At 36.8% G+C, this 16726-nt stretch overlaps 1 protein-coding gene across 1 annotated transcript in view; it reads right to left on the reverse strand.

The window, feature by feature from the left end:
- Nucleotides 1–3415: 3415 nt before the first annotated feature.
- TMC1 (transmembrane channel like 1) overlaps nucleotides 3416–16726 on the reverse strand; it is a 57298-nt gene continuing 43987 nt past the window's right edge. Inside the window, exons 13-20 of the mRNA XM_071580836.1 lie at nucleotides 16548–16700; nucleotides 15158–15286; nucleotides 12079–12146; nucleotides 10815–11054; nucleotides 7634–7759; nucleotides 5859–5937; nucleotides 5628–5763; nucleotides 3416–3684 (exon numbers count right to left, since the gene is read on the reverse strand). Coding sequence (XP_071436937.1) covers nucleotides 3416–3684; nucleotides 5628–5763; nucleotides 5859–5937; nucleotides 7634–7759; nucleotides 10815–11054; nucleotides 12079–12146; nucleotides 15158–15286; nucleotides 16548–16700 — 1200 coding nt within the window. The remainder of the gene's footprint in view (nucleotides 3685–5627; nucleotides 5764–5858; nucleotides 5938–7633; nucleotides 7760–10814; nucleotides 11055–12078; nucleotides 12147–15157; nucleotides 15287–16547; nucleotides 16701–16726) is intronic.

Below are 16726 nucleotides of genomic sequence, written 5' to 3' on the forward strand. Positions count from 1 at the left end.
AAAATCAATTACAAGCTTTGGAAATTCTCTTTTCTTTTACAATTTCAAAATTAAATCAGCAATATTGTGGAAGTGTATATATTAACAGCACAGACAAAATTTTCAAGAAAAAGTCAATGACAAAAAAAAGCCTCTAATAAGGTGTACAATACTCTTTATTATTATTTTGCTAACATTTCAACAGATGTGTTTCATAACTTTCTATGACTACACACTGTAATTGAGATATTCTATCTTGAAGGAAAGCAAAATATCATGGTGTCATACCAGCTCCTTTCTTTAAATCTTGATGTGAAACAGGATAAAATAATAAGAACCTTGAAGTGCAAGTCACTATATTCAGGTGTTCACCAGACACGCAGGAAGATGATATTTATTACTACCTTGAATTATTAATAATGCCAAACATTTTTCAGCTCTTCACACTAACATTAACTCTTCCAATAATGCAAATACAAGCAAATACTCCACAGACAATTTTTATACCCAGATACGATACTGGTAGTGCTTTGGGGTCCTAATCTTAGCAACACTTATATTTGCTGTTTCTAATCTATTTGAAATCACTGCTTCATGGAGAGTAATGAAAGACTTTTTCTTATAAGAATAAATATCTAATTTTCAGTAATAGTTCATCACTGCATATACAGGTGTATTATGAGAACACACTGATTGTTGAAAATCCATATAACATATAGATCTAAAAAAAAGTTCCTCAAAATAATTTCAGCTTCTGAATTCCTTACTGTGTCTCCCATCTATTAATGATGTAAAATAATCCCATAGAATGAAATACTAAACCTGTTAACAATGAAAAAAATCACTAATATACACAGAGAATTTTCACTCCTGACAGAACAAGGAACCCTTACTAAGGTCTGTGTACGTGGCATAAACATCCTCTCTACATTTCAGTGAATGACAGTGCACTAAAACCAGTTTACAAATTCAATTTACTCCAACACTTCTTGAAAAACCCAACAGCATAACCAACCACAAAACAGCTTTAAAATTGGCTTCTTCACCTGTTCTATAAACAATCTTCCATTTTCCTAGGAATATATGGTGGTTTCTTGTTATGAAATGCTAACAACTAGTGATCTAAAACCTCCATGCAAATCAGTGCTTCAGGATAGATCAATACCAGTTTGTAGGAAAAAGTTTGTCCTAAAAACATAGGAGCACTGAAATAACTTAACTTCAGTAAAACTTCTGACAATCTTTTGTTTCTGGGCTTGGAGATATGTGCAATCCAAAAAGTAATCCTATTAGAATATTTCAAATTAATGGAGAGTTTGAAGTACTACACTTTTTCCACATCTGAAGTCCACAGATAAGAAATTTTGTCTAAGAAAAATCAAACAACCTACCCTGCACTTGTCTGTATGTAGTAGTTTCAGCTAAGCCTCAAATTAGCAGGCTCAAAGAGTCTGCCTGGATTAGAAGAGACAAGTATCACCTGAATAAGTAACCAGGTAGGTATTTCATACCAGACAACACAAACCTAAGATATGAGTGCAGAAGTAGGAAGTGTTTTCTCAGTTCCACCATGGCTGAAGTGGAGGCAGGACGCACAGCTGCTGTCTTGCTGGAGTAGGCCCTGCCGCTGCTGCCGCTACTTGCCTTTTGTTTGAATTCAGGGAAGAGGAAACATTTTGTTGCTATATTTTCTGTTTCTTGCTGGTTGTCTTTTGAAGTGCTTATGGATCTAGAGTAATAGAATCTGTTTTCGATGGAGAGTGGGGAGTTATCTCTTGTTATTTCTAGCTTGTGTAAGTGTGTATTATATTCTATTTTCTCTTAATTCTCTCTTGTCTGTATAAATATATATAGTTAGTTTAAGTATAAATGTAGTTTGAAGGTTTTTCCCCTTTCCTCCCTTTTCGTCGTGGTGGGGCTGGGGGGGGTGGGGGAGGGGGCTGGGAAGCTCTGACTCTGTGTTGGGCAGTGGGCATTTTGCCAGCTCAACCCATGACACTGTACTTTCTCTAATTTAAAATAAAAGGCTCACAGCACTCCAGTTGTAGACATGTCTAGAAGACACTTATTAAAGCAGTAGAAGAGCTGAGCCAAATCAAAAACTTTCCTTTGGTTTATCTTCCCAGCCTCTTGCAACTGATTTAAAGACTGCTTGAGCTGGAAGTTATCTGGATCATTGTCATTTACAGGGATGCATAGATGCAGTAGTGTTTCCTAAGCCTTTTTTCAATGAATTCCACAATTTAAGTAGATGGAGGTTGTTTTGTGATGTCACAGACTTTTTTATACTCTGATATGGTTAAGGTTTTTCTAGTATACAAAATGGACACTGATTATACAGAAGGCCCTCAATGGTATTACATTTATTTTATAGAAGAGAGTCAGTTGACTAATTTTGTTGTTACTACACTTGTGAGTCTTAAAATAATTATCAAGATGGAAGTTCTGAAAAAGGAAATAAAATCAGAACATAAAAATCAACCTATCTCATTGGAATAAGGGACATCAGCTCCCACATCTATCCTGGTTTTCCACAAGACCTGTCAGACTAAGGACCTGTTCTGCCTTGGTCCTTATAGAGGACAATATAAGTACACAGTGATGAATTTACAGAGAAGATTATGCAGTGCATTTTCTTATGCAATATTAAGTGTATCTATACCATAACACAATTCTGGTGAGCATTTGGGGGAAATTAATGCATAACTGTCTCCCCTCTATTCACCTTATATGTTTTTCTGCACAGGAGATATTTCTTTACCACTCCAATTTTATAAATTTCTAGTCTTTAAGAATGTGATAAACCCATTACTAGCTAAAAGTGGTACTGTAATGGGAGTTAAATTTTCTTCATACTAACAGTCAAAATATTGCGCTTTTTTCTCTTCTTTTTAATACTTTCACAAAGACTTTAGATGGAATCATGCACTATTCCCTGGTTTTGGTCCTAGTTTTCCCATGCACAATCTGAAGTCTTTGGCTAAGCATATATGACCTACAGAAGAAAAATATGTCCAGAGTTTACATATAATTGACTCTCATAAACTTCATACACAGCTGTGTTTTCAGTGAACTGTTCTTCTAAGAAAAATTACAAGTTATTAGGAACACACTTTCAAGCTTTTAAGAAAAATTCAACTGAATAAAATTTGATTTCCATTCTTCTAATAAATAACTCCCAATAATATCCATAATTATAGTTACCTGTTGACACAGACAATATATTTTCAAAATGTCTTCCAATGCAAGACATATGCAATGTTTTCTTCTGATGTTCCCATGCTGCAAAAACTGAAGTGCATGGGTTACTTCTATGCATATGAAGATTTACAACAAACATAGTGAGGTTTTGCACTTGCAGGAGTGTGTTTGGATTTAGGACAACCCTTCTGTCCTTCACCATCCTTCACCATATCACAGTGTGCTTAAGACTCTTTTATCTATTGTTGTAAGGGCCCCTGGGCATTCCTAGTTGTGGCCCTGGGAAGCATGGATTTCCAGGTGGATAGCCTGGCACTCCATACCTCCTTGGCCCTGGGGCCCTCGTAACAGCTATGGATGGGGCAGGAAGGTTTCCTACTTGGCTCTGTGTGGTATAGTGGTGATTTGGGGCAGGGACAGGACGCGTGAGTTCCTGAGAGGATCTGGCTTCTTGTGGCTGGCCCGTCTTCTTTGATTCATTGCCACCCTGTCCTTTATTGTTGTCTGAAACAAGTTTGGAGGACAGAATTAGTAAAAGAGCATGCAAGCCAGAAGTTCCCTGACAGGGAAATCCTGAAGCTATCTGACCACCCCAGACTGCAGGAGAAAGTCTGGGCTTCCTCTATGAAAAGCTGGAGTAATGAAACTTCATGATCTTTGTGCTGGCTTTTCCATCCAGTTCTTTCTGCAATACTGTGAGATACTGAAATGATTAATGGCTTAAACACTGTTAAAATCACCAAAGGACTTTGGTGTGCTGTAGCCAACCATGCAAAGAAGCAACTGCTCATCTGCAACGAATAAAGCCCACTTCCCTCCCCAAATATGCCTCCTAATCAGAGTTTGGACTGTGATGCAAATTTCAGGTAAGATAAAGTCTATAGTGCTGTCCAATCACCCTAGGTCTAAGGAGAAGTAAACAAGACTGGGAGGAAAAGAGTGTATCCACAAGGAAAGCCAAACTCAGCAGATGTGTTGAAAATCAGCTTGGTTGGTTTTAGCAGAGGGAGGCCATAGCCCACAAACTCATTTGCTGAGCCCAGGTCTGCACTCTCTTCCCCTTCTGTGAGATATGTTAATGGTTAATCACTTAGAACACTTGCCCATTTGTGAAGATGCCAGGGTTTTTTGCTGAGGTCAAGCATGCATGTTTCTAGAGGGAGGCCAAAAGCTACATAGGAAACAGATCCTGCAGAAATGGGCTGCTGCTCTTTATCATATTAATTGACCTTCCTTACACAACTGGAAAATTTCCCCCTCTGCCCCATAAAGATCTGATGGGGCATAACTGGTTCAACTGTGCTATTTGAGAGGTAACTGTCATGTCTTAGAAGGGGTCATAAACCATTGAATACCCACAAAGCACCCCCCAGACCCATTCCTGAGGCCTTCCTCCAGAGAACTGCACGTGTTATAAAAGACAGTGTAAAACCTCTCCACGCCTAGGAAAGGTGCTCAGGCTTTCCCACCTAGTCTGAACATATATTAATCCACAGAACTCTATGTTTTGTGGAACTCTCAACAATGAGAAGACTAGAAGAGGAGGACCAATGAGACACCATCAGGATCCATTTGGTGGTGATATTTTCTAATCTGTCTCTGTCATTCTCCTTCTGTTCCCCCCTTTCCTATTTCTTTCTATCTATCTCTACCTCACATTTACTGTTAAATAAAATCCATACTATTTACTTCAGCATATGGTCTTGTTTACACCTTAATTCAGGCAGAAGCATCCCCCTAATAACTTGGATAATCAGATCATAACAAAGGCCCCCGTGGGGAAAGGTGGAGACTGCACTTAGATGTCATCTACGAATGGTGTTGAAGGCAGTAATTGTCCATAGCTCTTTCACAGTCATCTCTAAACTGGCTTATCCTCCTAGGCTTGAGCTAGTTTAGCAGCTGTATGGCAAGCATGCACAGTGAGGAAAATTAAACAGTGAGCAAAATCCCTCAGGACAAACTAAAACCTGCCTGCCCAAGCTAGGTTTTCTGATAAGGATTGCTACCATACTGTGTTCTCACTATACCTTCTCCAGATGAACCTGGCACAGTGGACAAAACTGTCCTGAGTATTTCTGGGCCAATAAAATACAACATAAGGGCACAAGATCTAGACTTTGACTAGACTAGACTTTGACAGATAAGAGGCATCACTGACTTTCAGACCAGGCTTTAAGTGCCTCAGCTCAGTGGGACTGGGACCTTCAATTCACTATCATTCAGCTTTTTACTTTGGTGCTGCCTAGTGTAGAATAATGCTACAGCATTTCTTAAACAAGCCAAAGAAAGAAAAGTGAACTGGGGATTAGGCTAATACTTGAGATTCAGTGTAGTGAAGATGTTTCAGGAGATTATGGCAAAGGAAGCAGTAGAGGTAGTGAGGAAGACTAGGATCACACATGCATGAATTCTTCGTCCTGAGAATCTTTCAAACCAGTCCTTACCTTGGTTTGGAGTGGATTCATCTTGCTTGCATCCTTTAGGCTTTGACTGTGGCAGTTCTGTCTCAAATGGATTTTCTTCTTGTTCATTTGATTTTTGTGCCTTTTGTTTATTTCTTCTTTTATTTTCTTCAGCTTGCTAATGGTGGGAAGAGAGAAGGCATCTTTCAGTGACCCAAACAGCTTCTCTATTATTTAGTAAAACAAGGAATTCAATAAGTCTATGTTCCTTACACTTTGTAACTTCTTTTTAAGTTCCAAGTTAGCTTCCTTGTAGGATTTGGATGTTGCGTTGAGATAATAAATACTCAGGCTAAATTTTAAAAAATAATAATTTCTTGTTAGGCAATGATTTAAATATAAAGACTCAGAACATTCCTATAGCAACAATTACAGTTGTGATTTCAAGTCTGTAACTTTTCCACATCTATCGTGCCTTATCAGTACTAGTGTTTTGACAATAAACAATGTATTTCCTTGCAGTATGAAGAAGGCACTATTTCAGGAGGGGAAAAAATGAAAGACATTTCTGTCTCTATTAATACTCTATATTCAATGTTACTGTAGCTAAGGAAGATGTTCTATAAAGTAGTGCTTCACTATAAAGTGTGTTCTAAAGCATAACTTATAGAAGTCAATTAACTTGTATGATATACCTTAAAAATGAGTAAATCAGATTTATAAAAGCTATTGAACTCATACAGTAGGCAATCAGAAATATTGTGAAAAGTAACCACAAGCATAGTTTTTCATTTTTGTTTTTTTTTAATTATAACTGCATCTTCTAGGAGATAAAACATAACTACACAATTGAATTTTTGTTTTGTAGTGTATGGAATTACTCTACCTATGGAATTGATAGCTTTCACAATCTTGATTTAATTAGAAAAAATCTAATATGAAGTCTTTTACTGACATAATCAGTAAATGATTAATAATATATACAAATAACAATATAATAAGAAGATACAATAAATACATGTGATGTATAGATATATAACATTTTCATACAATATGAAGTATATTTTTGCTATAGTTATATTTTCTACTTATATAATGACATAAAAACAATAGAAATAGAAATAGTAATAGTAATAATAGTCCACATGCAGTTTCCTCTGCTTTGTCTGATTTTGTCTTGCATTTTCCCCCTTGTTGTTTTTTTTCTTTTCTCTATTTATTTTTTTTTATCTTTCCCCTTTATAGGTAAGGGTTAAAACAGAATATGGTGTTAAATGAACCTTGCTAAAATTTGATCTCAGAATTTTTTCTCTCATGTAAAATCCTTCTGCAAATTCTATTATATTCTGTAATCAACTCTATATTTATTCACAGTTCTATAATGCAAAGTTAAATCTAAGCTCATGTCTATGAACTAATTTTTAGTTCAGCAGTATACTAAGTAACCCATTATACAACAGGTTAAAATGCCTTTATAAAGCAAGATTCAATACAATCTCTAAGAGCAAATATTCTGGGGTAATTTTGCCTTATCAGATACTGACTGATTTACAAAAATCTCCACTAGCTCTATTTTATAAAGTCTTCAAAACCCTGCTGCACAACCCTGTCCCAATAGCATGGACTACAGTCTTTATAAATGAAAAGCACTGAACTTCCTGAGAATAACTCTGCTTAATGGTGTTCATGTTTCTATTAAAGTTGCTAAGGATATATGATGGGCTATGCTGCGTACTGGACCAGGTGATCAGTGTTACAGCTCTTCAGATCCCCTATAGGCTTTTTGCATTTTAATAGTTTTGTCATTATGTTATTATGGCAGCAACATTTTTTGAAATTAATGATGAAACCAAAAAGAAAGTCATTGAACAAAAAAGAGATATCAACCTTTCTGCAAGTTAACATTAACTATGATCTAATAAAAAACTCACAAATTCTTTGAGTCTCTCATCTCTAGACAATCAGCACTGCATTTAATTAGATATTCAGGCAGTGAAGATTTAGAGTGAAGGAAACAGCAGATCTTATAGTTAATATTCTATACGTACACCATCAGCAGTATAAAGGGTAGAATGAGTCCAGGATTAGAGGCATAGCCAAATACCTTCCCAAACCAGGAAGGGAAGTCATGTTCCAGAGTTTCTGATATGACTTCAAACATTCTAGTCTTCCCACTATTAAACAGAAGAGTTGACAATATGTCACATACAAATATTATGGCAACTATGAATATATATGCTAATTGCATCACATCAAAGCTGGGACAAGTACAACAAACTGCATGATAACTTCATTTAAAACTTTACACTCTGGAAGGAATAGTATTTTAAGCAGTATCTATGTAATCTAAGGAGGAAAATAGACACCAAAATTATTACTGTATGCTAATAGTTTTCACCTTCAACTTCCACCAACATTATTCCTCAATGAAATATTGTGCTGAGTTGTGAACTCCTTACCACCAACCAACGAGTGAAGTGAAATTTGCACTCTATGAAGACACAGAGTTAATTCAAATCCAGCTTTTTATGGCTGATAAGTAAACACTGGTCTACTTGCAAATAGTTTTTATTCAGCACTGTTCAGCCCAATTCTGTCTTTGCTGCATGTTTCAGAAGTCTAATTACCTCCACATATAATTGTTCCATGGCCAGCTTATCTACAAAGTGTTTTCTTGCTAGACTATTTTTCTTTAGAAGCATTTCAATAGATGTCCTGTACGTCCCTTACTGTTTATTTTGCCTTTGCCTCTGCCTCAAAATATGCAGTTTGACAGTTTCAACCAAGCAAGACTGCTAAAATGTATGAAGACTAATTGGCAATTTTACTTGGTTACAGGAGTTGTCACCAAATTGCCATCTGATAGTCCAGTCATTGCAGTCTTGTCTTTGCTTTTCAGTTCTTGTATAGCATTTCTGACAAATGGCTCTTTTGTTTGTTTGTTTGTTTGTTTCAAGTCATTGTCAACATTTACACTCTTTCAGGTAATATAAAAATGTTGCAGATAGAATTCTTCAGATCTATCCTTTCTTTCTACTTTCTCTACCCACTCATGGTAGGTGAGAAATTCCATTCTGTGCTCTCCTTATCTTTCCCCAGCATGCACAAAACTTACTCTCTTGCAACTTTTCTTATTCTGTTCTGTCTTCCCTACTCCTGGCAGGTCTTTGCTAAGTCCCATATGTTGTTTTTATTGAATGCACTAAAACAAACAAATAAAACCACCAGAAAAACCCAAAAGCCAAAAAGATTCACAAACTTCAAAACAAATGAGACACTGATCTACCAACAGGAAAATGTTTAAATACAGAGCCATGCACTATGAGTATTTATCCACTGGCTTCTCAACTGTGGTATTACCTATACTTGAATGAAATTTCTTTAGTTTCAAGTGCATCCTCTTCACTAATTTCAAGGGCTCCCCATTACAAGTTGTGTTGGGGGTTTCACACTTTTATTGAAGAACAACATGTCTCTACATATGACAGAGAAAAACTGGCAGGCATTATTGTCTTTCTCAGTTTTAAGAGTAATCTTACTATTTCATTAATATCCAATTCAATAACTGCTTCTACTCAGATCAGACCTCAGATGTCTCCCTCTGGTTTCTTGCTATGACTCAAATAAAATATCTTAATTTGCTTTGGTGTCATTTGTTCTGTAAATTCAGGCAATTTTCTGTCTCATCAGAATTTTTGTTATGTCATGCAATTCTCCCTTTCTCAACCTGTGACTGTTGCAGGTGTCTAGAAACTCTCTCTCTCATTTTGCCTTTGGCCAAAGTTAATGGTGCAAGAGAAGGCAGAACTAGGCCTAAAAGAGTTAACTGAGTTTGTAAAGTTCCTAGTTCTGCTAAGAAGAGAAAATTGCCCAAATTACTCAAGGCATGTTCTGTTTATCTTACCAAGGTAGTTCTATTCTAAACACTGAACTAAAGTCTAACACAATAGACTCCTAGGTCATAAATCAAGTAAACTTAGAGGTTTAAAATAGGAATTAGAGCCCAGAGACAAGAGTTAAAGCCAAGATTTTACAAGTTTGACAGGTCATGTCATTGAAGAAAGAAAAAGCAGAAGTCCAACAGTGATGAAGATGCTTTAAGACCACCCAAGGGATGAAGTCAGGAGACCACTACCCACATTTCAAGCCAAGAGGAAAGCTCCACCCAAGATTTCACCTAATCATTAATATGGAAAATAGAAGGTGTAACTATGAACTCAAAACTGTACAAATGGCTTATTTTACATAAACAGGCCAGGCAAGTTTAGCCCAGTATGAACTGGCTTGCCTCCCACGTTGTTAATATATAATTTTGCTGCTAAAAGAATAAAAGTTTCTTAGCAGTTTCTTTATTTTGAGGCATTTTTGGCTTCACAAGACCTCTGCTTCTTTACCAAGTGCACTGGGAATCATGCAGATATCATTCTACTTGCAACAGTAATGTATTATTAAACTTTTCATTGCAAACAGAATGTCTCTTACTATTCTCCTACTGCCACTTTTTTAGTATTTTGTTTAAAACCAATGACTCAAGACATTTGAATTTTTAACTCCATGTCTTGACTGTTGTCAGGTACTCATTATATAGTTGTATCTCATGCTACCTGGCAGGTAAAGATAATGAAAATAGCCCCAGGTAGTGTGCACAGAAGCAGAAGGTGTGGCAAACTCTAAACTAGCTTGAATGCAAGACATGTGTTTGCATAGTCAGGGCAGACCAAAGTGTTTAGAAGGAACTAAGGAATATGGAGGTCTTGAAGACTTCAGAAACAAATTCAGTTTGGTAGTACAGACATGAAATTTCGAATTGGAAAGAGTCATCGCAGTCAAAGACTGAACCACAATACACCCTTCCTACATGGTATGCAGATATTTCCTAAAAGTCATCACTTTTAAGCCAACAGATTGGATATGCACAACAGGTCATTGCTCTATTCCTCAAAAGTAGTTTGTCTTTAGTGCAGCAGTAATGAGAATTTTTACATTAAAATTAACTAAAAGAAAAGATTTTCTGTTCTACACCTCAGACAAAACTTTTAAAAGAATTATTCAGTTGTCCAGGATTCCAGTTTCAGGAATTTTCCACAATAAGAAATGTGACTCAATTAAACACTTAGCCTATTAGATGCTAATTCTTATTATAGAAGCACTTTACTGCATCATTCACTCTGATGTGGTGAAGCAGTTCACTACATCAATTACAAAAGATGGATGTAAAATGCAAAGAACCTGAAAGGACCACAGTCAAAAGACGGTGGGATGGAGACAATGGTGTACACAGCAGGCAGTGTGGAGAGAAAGAGAATGAAAAGCAGCATGGCCATGTAAAAGTTATTGGATCTAGAAGCCTTGAAGACTCTCTCTTGAGGAACATTGCAGCACATCACCGCCCAGCACTGCAGGTACATTGATGTGTGGAGGCGGAACACATTGATTGCTGGGAGACATGGAGCATAGAAAGATCCCATCCTAGAAAAGAAGAAAATGAAAAATAACCACTTTGTTGTAGGAATTCTGTCTTCCTAGATATGCCACCCATTCCCTATGTCAATTTTCTTCACATCCATACACACTGTGAACTCAGAAATTCACAAAATGATCTTTGTGGGGTTTTTTACTGGTCTTTGTCTTTGCTCTTTTTGGAAGAAAGAGGAGGTGAATTTTTCTTTCAAAGTTACAAAGTCCTCTTATGGAGCTTATGCTGCAGCCTGATGACCAGCAGCCTTAGAAATGTTTCCTACCAGAAACTGGAATGGCAGTTCTAACACAGATATCAAGATGCCAGCTGCAAGGCTGTGCTGCTCTTGTGAGATGCAGGACACAATGTGGAGGCCTCAGATGCCAGCAACAGGGCTGGACCATCTCCAGCAGTACTTAAGGCATGCCATCAATGCAAGGCTGTGGACGGTGCCGTGTTCATCCCCAGTGATAAAGCCTCCATGTGAACAAGCCCACAGCATGGCTTTCAGGTCTCCAGCGCATCCCCACAACAGGCTTTGGTTGTGGGGACTACAAGATATTTGCAGCCTATTTCTTGGCTGTGTTTCTGTGACATTCGAAGATTCTGCAGTAGTAACATTGTTTGCACATTCACGTGCCTGCATAGTTAAGTGAAAATGCATTTGGTTTTAAGGCCTTTTTTTACAGGAAACATGGGAAAAGAGTGGTAAGGTATGTTGAAAGGCTGAAATTCAAATCAAAACAGTACAGCATGCAGTCAGACAACAAAAATATAAGATTTGTCTATACAGATTTTTACTGGTTGGTCTTACCAATTCAGTGCAAAATCCTGATGGATCTGGTCCCACAGTCTTAGCCCAGAACTAGTTTTGAAGTGTTCCCATTGGTTGCAGTGTACCAGAGTTTGGTATATATTTCATTATAATTCTATCAAACTAATGAAATGGGACATGATCGGGATTTCAGAAGAATCCTTCACAGATACAGTTAAATCCTGCCATCCTGCAGATGTAGCATGCTTTATCACACCTACCAGATCATGCCTTGGTTAAAGATCAGTCCCAGCACATTTCCACTTATATCAAACTCAGAATATGATGGCTGAAAGAAATAATAGAGATGTTTTCATTAATTTTGGAGAAAGGGTTTAATATGACTTACAGTAGATTAAAATTCTCACTTCCAATATCAGCAGCACACTGGCATCATGTCACAAGGCCTCTTGTTGCATCTTATCAGTGAATAATGAAATAAATAATATAACTGAAGAGCAGGAGGCAGTCTTTTTGAGGTTTGTTGAGAGAAAGATGCCAATGGAGGATTAAAAATTATTCTGGGTACTTGGTAAATTTTAAAGCAACAATTCAGGATGTCTTCATTGGAGTGGCTTAGTGATGGTTATGTAATGTGTCTTCCAATACAGGACCAGCCATGGTCTTTAATGTGATTAGTGTGATTTAATGTGATTTAACACCTGATTGAACTATAGGATTATTTTTCATATTTTAGCAGTTACACTGTTGAAGAATTCCTTTTAAGAATTGATAGATACTGTCAATCATTGTTGCCTTTGCTTAATATATTTCTAAATTAACTGTGTTTGATTCTAATTTTTAATTTAAGGTTCAGCCATGTAGTCTCATTATTGCTTTGTCTGCTGAAGAAAGTCCTGTATCACACATTTTTATTTCCAGTGTAGTCACATAAATACCAGAAGAATTATTTAGTCTATATTTCTGAACTCTTCACTTGACCCCTTCATTCTGTTTTTCCGAATCATTGATCATTTCCACATCTGCTCTTTTGCCCTAATTATTAATTTCTAATTCATGAACATTTCCACCTGCAAACATTGAATACACTGAATTTAAGAAAATATTGAAATGCATTCATATGTGTTTGTTTGCATATTTACCAGAACAAAACCTTTTGGTAAGAAATTGTGTCTGCAAACTTTTTGTGTGCACTTAAATATCTATTTCAAATATATTATTTATATGTTTTATATATTTATATTTATATAAGTACTATATATGGTATTTATACGGTTTACATCCTCACAAGACTTTATTTACTCATCTTTCTTATAAAAGAGTATTGCTACATCATAACTGGTAACTTGCATGATTCACAATACTGGTAGATAAAAAGACCAAGAATAATGTATATCTTCCAGGTATCAATTATGTTAATGACTGATAGAGTAAGGGGTATGAAATGCAAAAATAACTATTTCCTTATGGTTGAACCAAGATAAAGTTAGTACATTGACATCATCATTTAGGGTAAAAATTTTGACTTGTACTAATTTACGTTACTAAGTTATGTTCTTGGAATATTTGAAGTCCCTACACTCTTTCTGTGTAGTCTTGTCTATATATACATATATAAATATATGCACACATATACATATACAGGTATACATATATACATATATATATATATGCATATTTTTACAGTGAACTGCTATATTTATGTTGCCTGTATTTATGAATCTGCTTCCATACAAGGAACGACTAAATAGATTACTAGTATTCAACTTGAAAAGCAGATGACTAAGGAGGTCTGTATAGGGTATGTTATCAAAAGCAACATAGAGATATTAATAGGATCATTCATAATCATAGAATCATAGAATCGATTTGGTTGGAAAAGACCTCTGAGATCATCAAGTCCAACCCTTAGTCCAACTCCAGTCCATTGACTAGATCATGGGACTCAGTGCCACGTCCAATCTCTGTTTAAAAACCTCCAGGGATGATGAATCCACCACTTCTCTGGGCAGCCCATTCCAATGCCTGATTACTCTCTCTGGAAAGAATTTTTTCCTGATATCCAAGTTAAATTTACCCTGGCAGAGCTTAAGCCCATGCCCCCTTGTCCTATTGCTGAGTGCCTGGGAGAAGACACCAACCCCCACCTTGCTAGAACTTCCCTTCAGGTAGTTCTAGACAGTCATGAGGTCACCTCTAAGCTTCCTCTTCTCCAGGCTAAACAACCCCAGCTCCCTCAGCCTCTCCCCATAGGACCTATGCTCCAGTCCCTTCACCAGCCTTGTTGCTCTTCTCTGGACCCGCTCCAGCACCTCAATATCTTTCCTGAACCGAGGGGCCCAGAACTGAACACAGTACTCAAGGTGTGGCCTCACCAACGCAGAGTACAGGGGAAGGATCACTTCCCTGGTCCTGCTAGCCACACTATTTTTGATACAGGAGAGGATGTCATTGGCCTTCTTGGCCACCTGGGCACACTGTTGGCTCATGTTGAGCTTCCTGTCAATTAGTACCCCCAGATCCCTTTCTGCCTGGCTGCTCTCCAGCCACTCTGTGCCCAGCTGTCAGAGGAGACCAGACTGATGAGGAATTCACCAAGTGGCAGATATATTACAAACGCTGGGTGGACGAAGATGCGGAGGTCTGGAAAAGGTATGACTGGTCTTCATAACATAGGGACTAGCATTAACAAAATAATTTGAAATCTACTTTTTAAACAAATAAATGTGAGCAGTTTTTCCACAGAACATGTAAGCTGATTTTTGGAATTCTTCACGAAAGAACATGTTGATTGTCAAAAATATTTAGGACACAGGAAAACTGTAAAAATTAATAGATGATAGATCCATGGTCATTAACCACAGAGACATAGGTAGAGGTCATTCCTAAAGAACCTTTTAAGATCAGGTATTTATAGAAATTCAATGATTTCCAGTTTCAACTTCTATTCCAGCTGTTGTTTCAGTCAGTGTACTGGACCTGAGGACCAAAACAGACCAGACCATTATAGATAGACCTATATATTGCCAAATAAAAATGTCAATTATAAACTGGTTGCAGGATCCCCTACAAGCAGGTGTGTTGTTGACAATTTTTCTGCCCATGCTGTATTCAAATGCCTCCATTTGATTTTGATATTCCTTAAGTTACCAAAATCTAAGGAAAAAGACACATATTAGGGCATAAGCTAATTCTGAGAAAAACTAATGCGATGTTCTTCAGGGATGTTGAAGATGATGTGTCTAGTTGAAAGTTAACTGTAGGATTGAAAGGAAAATGCATTTTGTTACATAAAAGTGAAGTGACAGATAACAAAGACATTTAAAATCAGATACTTACAAATCCGTACTCTAAGTCCCAGCACCAGCAGTAATTGAAAAACCTAACGAAGACAGCTCTTAAGAAATCGCCAATTAGAATCGTGATGTATGTTGTCATCGTGTCAGAGACTGTCAGGCGCACAAATTCCTGTTAGAGCAATATTCCCTTTTAAAAATATATTTCAATAATTAATAGTTAAATAATAATTAAATACTGGACGAGATCTGAAATTGTTCTTATCCTGCTTCAACATGAAAAAGACTCTGATCCTCCTCTACAATCACTCAGTATGTAATGCCAAGACAAATACTGTTCCTCATTTGCTAGGGGTATCCTTTACTCTAATTTTTGTTCATATTATTAGATGAGATTTCCAGGGTATGATCAGACTAGGAAAGCCTTCTGGTTAAGATTGCTGCTATAACAGAATCTGAGCTGGTATCTTAAACTGCTTTTGATCCCTTTGACTTTAAGATTATTAAAGAAAAAAAAAAGGGAGTATCTTCTTTTTTAGGGAGTTTCAATGCCCAGTGAATACAGAGAGGAAAGAAGAAAATCTTAATGCAAATCCTCATTTCTCTACTTTTATTTTTGTATGTTCCACTAAAGCCTACTGCCACAAGCCAATAGTCCCATAAACTATTACTTTCCCTAATAGGAAATTAAGGGGAAAGTGATGAGCTCTTAGCATTAGCTTGCTATTCAGCATCAGTGAAAAGAAGAGAGGGCCTGATTTTTCTGTCTATATGCTCCCTGCTGGTGATTCATTCATTGAGAAGGACAGATTGTCAGAGTTATGGAGCAACAGCAAAAGTGATTCAGTATTAAATTTGTTCTTGTGGACAAAATACCAGTGAAGTATGATCAAATAGAGGAAGAGGGTATGTTAGAAAAGTGTTTGGAAACCAATTTTTTTTTATTGTTGGGTTAATATATATTCAACTGAAACAAATAAATTGATTGAGCAGATTTACCATTAAATGACTGTTGTTCTTTTGCATTATATTACTTGGCTAAAGATAGAAATGCCTTCTCAAAAACATACTGCTGTAAGAGCTGTTTTACATGCATGTCCTTATTTTTCAAAATTGTTGAACAGGTTTTGCAAGACAAAGATGGAATCAGGAAAAGAAGATAAGTCAAGAGGACAGGGAAAAGGAGGCGGGAAAAAGAAGTCTTTTCAAAGGTGTCAACTAACAGGAGAAAGTAATTCCTGCTAGACAGGGTTCAAAATAAAATAAAATAATTTTTTTAAAGAACATTCTCTCAAAGAAAAGTCTCCCGTCTGCTACTGCTCATATTTTACCATCTTAATGACAATTATTAGCAGAAATAAAGAGGGTTGAGATGTAACCCTGTAACAGACTATGACCTATTTTCAAATATAAGCTCAAAGCAACTACATTACCTGTCCCACCATTGTTTCCCAGCATGGCCCTCTGGGTACATCAGCAGGGTCAACCTGTAGTGGAGGAGCAGTGGAATTTTCTGGAATAGTACCGTTGTACAGACTGGCTTCCCATATTGTCATGTTATACTTGACTATCTTTTCTTCTTCCAACTAAGAAATAAATCAAGAAAAAAATA

The sequence above is a fragment of the Pithys albifrons genome, chromosome Z (genome assembly GCF_047495875.1).
Source record: "Pithys albifrons albifrons isolate INPA30051 chromosome Z, PitAlb_v1, whole genome shotgun sequence".
In the NCBI taxonomy this organism is placed as follows: Eukaryota; Metazoa; Chordata; class Aves; order Passeriformes; family Thamnophilidae; genus Pithys; species Pithys albifrons.